A 2,229-nucleotide genomic window follows, 5' to 3' on the forward strand; every position below is an offset into this window, starting at 1 on the left:
CTCTAACTCATTTGGATAGAAAGAGCTCAGAAATCTTTTAAACAGAAATGCATACAACATACAAGTAGGCTATTAGTTGCAAGAAAAAAACTAATGGAACTGCAATGATCCTGAGGTTGTTTGGTCTTCCGATTGGAAAGACACTCTCAGAGAAGCTTTTATACTTGAAATATACGCATAATTTAAAAAAAGCTTTAAAATAAGCTCAAAGCAATTATTCGAGGTGGTAAATAGTTGAGTTAAATATTATAACAAAAAAATCGAAAGAAAGTTTCCATTGTCCATACTGTAGTATTTTATAATGGAGGCCCTACAATCTAGCAAAACTCTATACAAAAATATTATGCTTATCCTTTTTTTTTTTAAACGAGCATTTTCTAACTCCAGTTGTTTCTCCATTTTGATCCTAATTATAGATTCAATACGTTTTTGATTATAATTGTCGTTTTTGGGAGCCCAAGGCCAAGTTCGTATTAACATCTGATCCGTATAGTAGGTTAAACTGGAGACAAATAGCTGGCTGTTAAAAACAAAAATTCGCTTTTTCAATGCAATTGATTGATTGCAAGAGACTCGGGATGCGAACGGCACAATTAATAGGCGATGTATGATACCTTTTAGAAATCGTCCTTAGAGCAGTCTTATAATCTAGCATATCTGATTGCTGGCTGGAGTAGAGGCGGCTCTCTCACAGCTCTAGCGCTTTATCTGGAGAAACTGATTAAAACCAGATGTACACTGTTGTTGGTTACAAATAGCTTGGCAGCACAGACATGCCCGCCACAGCCGATTCATGTGGATGTGGGTGGAGAACAACTAGAACTGGGGCCCGTGGCGCTGATGCGGATGCTGATGACGCTGATGCCGTTGACAATGACAATGACGATGACGATGGCTAATGTTGCTGGTGATGCCGCCCCCAGGCTGGATCCAGAACCAAGCTGGCTGCGCTCTGCATGGCGTCTGCGAGCCGTTTTGAGTCAAATGATTTATCTCACAGCTGGCTGGCGGTCGTGGGGATGGGCACGAAAATAGGCAGCTTGGCGGCTTGGCAGCTTGGCAGCTTGGCGTCTTTCTGTGCTCTTTGCTTGTTAACATTTCTTCTGTCTATTTTGTTTTTTCTCTCCGGACTGCACTCCTCCCAATTAGACGGCGATATGTCAGCGGCAGCAGCAGACATCGGTCTTTAATGTTCGGCTTTAACGTGTGGCTGGCGCATTATGCAAGCAGCACGGTTGATGTTGCCGGTCCAGCTAATCCCGGCTTCGGGCCAAATAATGATTACAAAACTTTCAATAGCGGCGCGCAGTTGGCGAAATGAAATACGTGCAATACACTGAGAGAAATGCTATTATTTTTAATAGCATTCACCTATTTCTTCTTCTTCTTTTTGCGAGCCAACTTAGCCAGCTCCTCCTCAGTGGGCCGATGCTCGCTGAAGCGCATCACCCAGATCTCGGCGATCTTGTTGAACTTCTTCAGATCGTTCTGATACTCGGAGGCGACATCGACGCGAAACGCGTTCTGGGGCTGCGGATCATTGATGGTGGCTATCAGCACCTGCAGTATGTGCTCGATGCGGGATGTGGGCTTCCAGTGCTCGGTCTCCAGTATGGGCAGGCACACCTGACCTCGCTCATTCACATTGGGATGATAGATCCGCGTATTGATGTGCAGCGTGGGGGGCTTGAAGGGATACTGTTCGGGAAAATCGATTTCCAGCCTGAATGCGCCCTTATCGTAGGGTGGCTTCTCGGGCAGAATCAGCCCGTACCACTTGTAAATATTGTTCGGCTCCACCTCGAGGCATCGAAACTGTTTCAGCTGCGTGTTTTCCATCATTTCCTTCAGCTCGTTCTGCATGCGCTTCGGCCCATCCATTATGGGTTCCTCCTTCTTCATGGTGAAGCACCGGCAACCAGCACTGTCCTTGTGGCTATATTAGCTTGTTATTATTGTAAATGAAAACCTGAAATTTGCTGTTTACTTCTGAATTTAGCTTCGCACAGTGTACTAAGTGTGTGTGTCTGTGTGTGTGTGCTCGTCGTATTAGTATTAGTAAGAGCATGTTTGGCCGCGCATAAATGTATGCCGGGTGCCGAGGTTGGACGGGGTGTCAGTGAGACGACGAATGAAATGTGCTGAAATCCTTTCACATTGACATTAATCCTAGAAATAGCCGCTCAGAGTCCGGCTGACGTCGACAGGCTCTGACAGCACCACATTAGG

General features: G+C 45.4%; 1 protein-coding gene across 1 annotated transcript; it reads right to left on the reverse strand.

The window, feature by feature from the left end:
* Positions 1 to 217: 217 nt before the first annotated feature.
* LOC115623024 (ubiquitin-conjugating enzyme E2 L3) lies at positions 218 to 1,994 on the reverse strand. Its single transcript, XM_030517203.1, has one exon. It carries the CDS (start codon positions 1,900 to 1,902, stop codon positions 1,372 to 1,374), a length of 531 nt encoding a protein of 176 aa, XP_030373063.1. The 5' UTR covers positions 1,903 to 1,994; the 3' UTR covers positions 218 to 1,371.
* Positions 1,995 to 2,229: the final 235 nt, after the last annotated feature.

Source organism: Scaptodrosophila lebanonensis, unplaced genomic scaffold (genome assembly GCF_003285725.1).
Source record: "Scaptodrosophila lebanonensis strain 11010-0011.00,11010-0021.00 unplaced genomic scaffold, SlebRS2 tig00000043-arrow-pilon, whole genome shotgun sequence".
Lineage (NCBI taxonomy): Eukaryota > Metazoa > Arthropoda > Insecta > Diptera > Drosophilidae > Scaptodrosophila > Scaptodrosophila lebanonensis.

Bases quoted from the DNA above. Each gene is read 5' to 3' on its own strand.
- LOC115623024 (XM_030517203.1), bottom strand. From the start codon at position 1,902: ATGAAGAAGGAGGAACCCATAATGGATGGGCCGAAGCGCATGCAGAAC.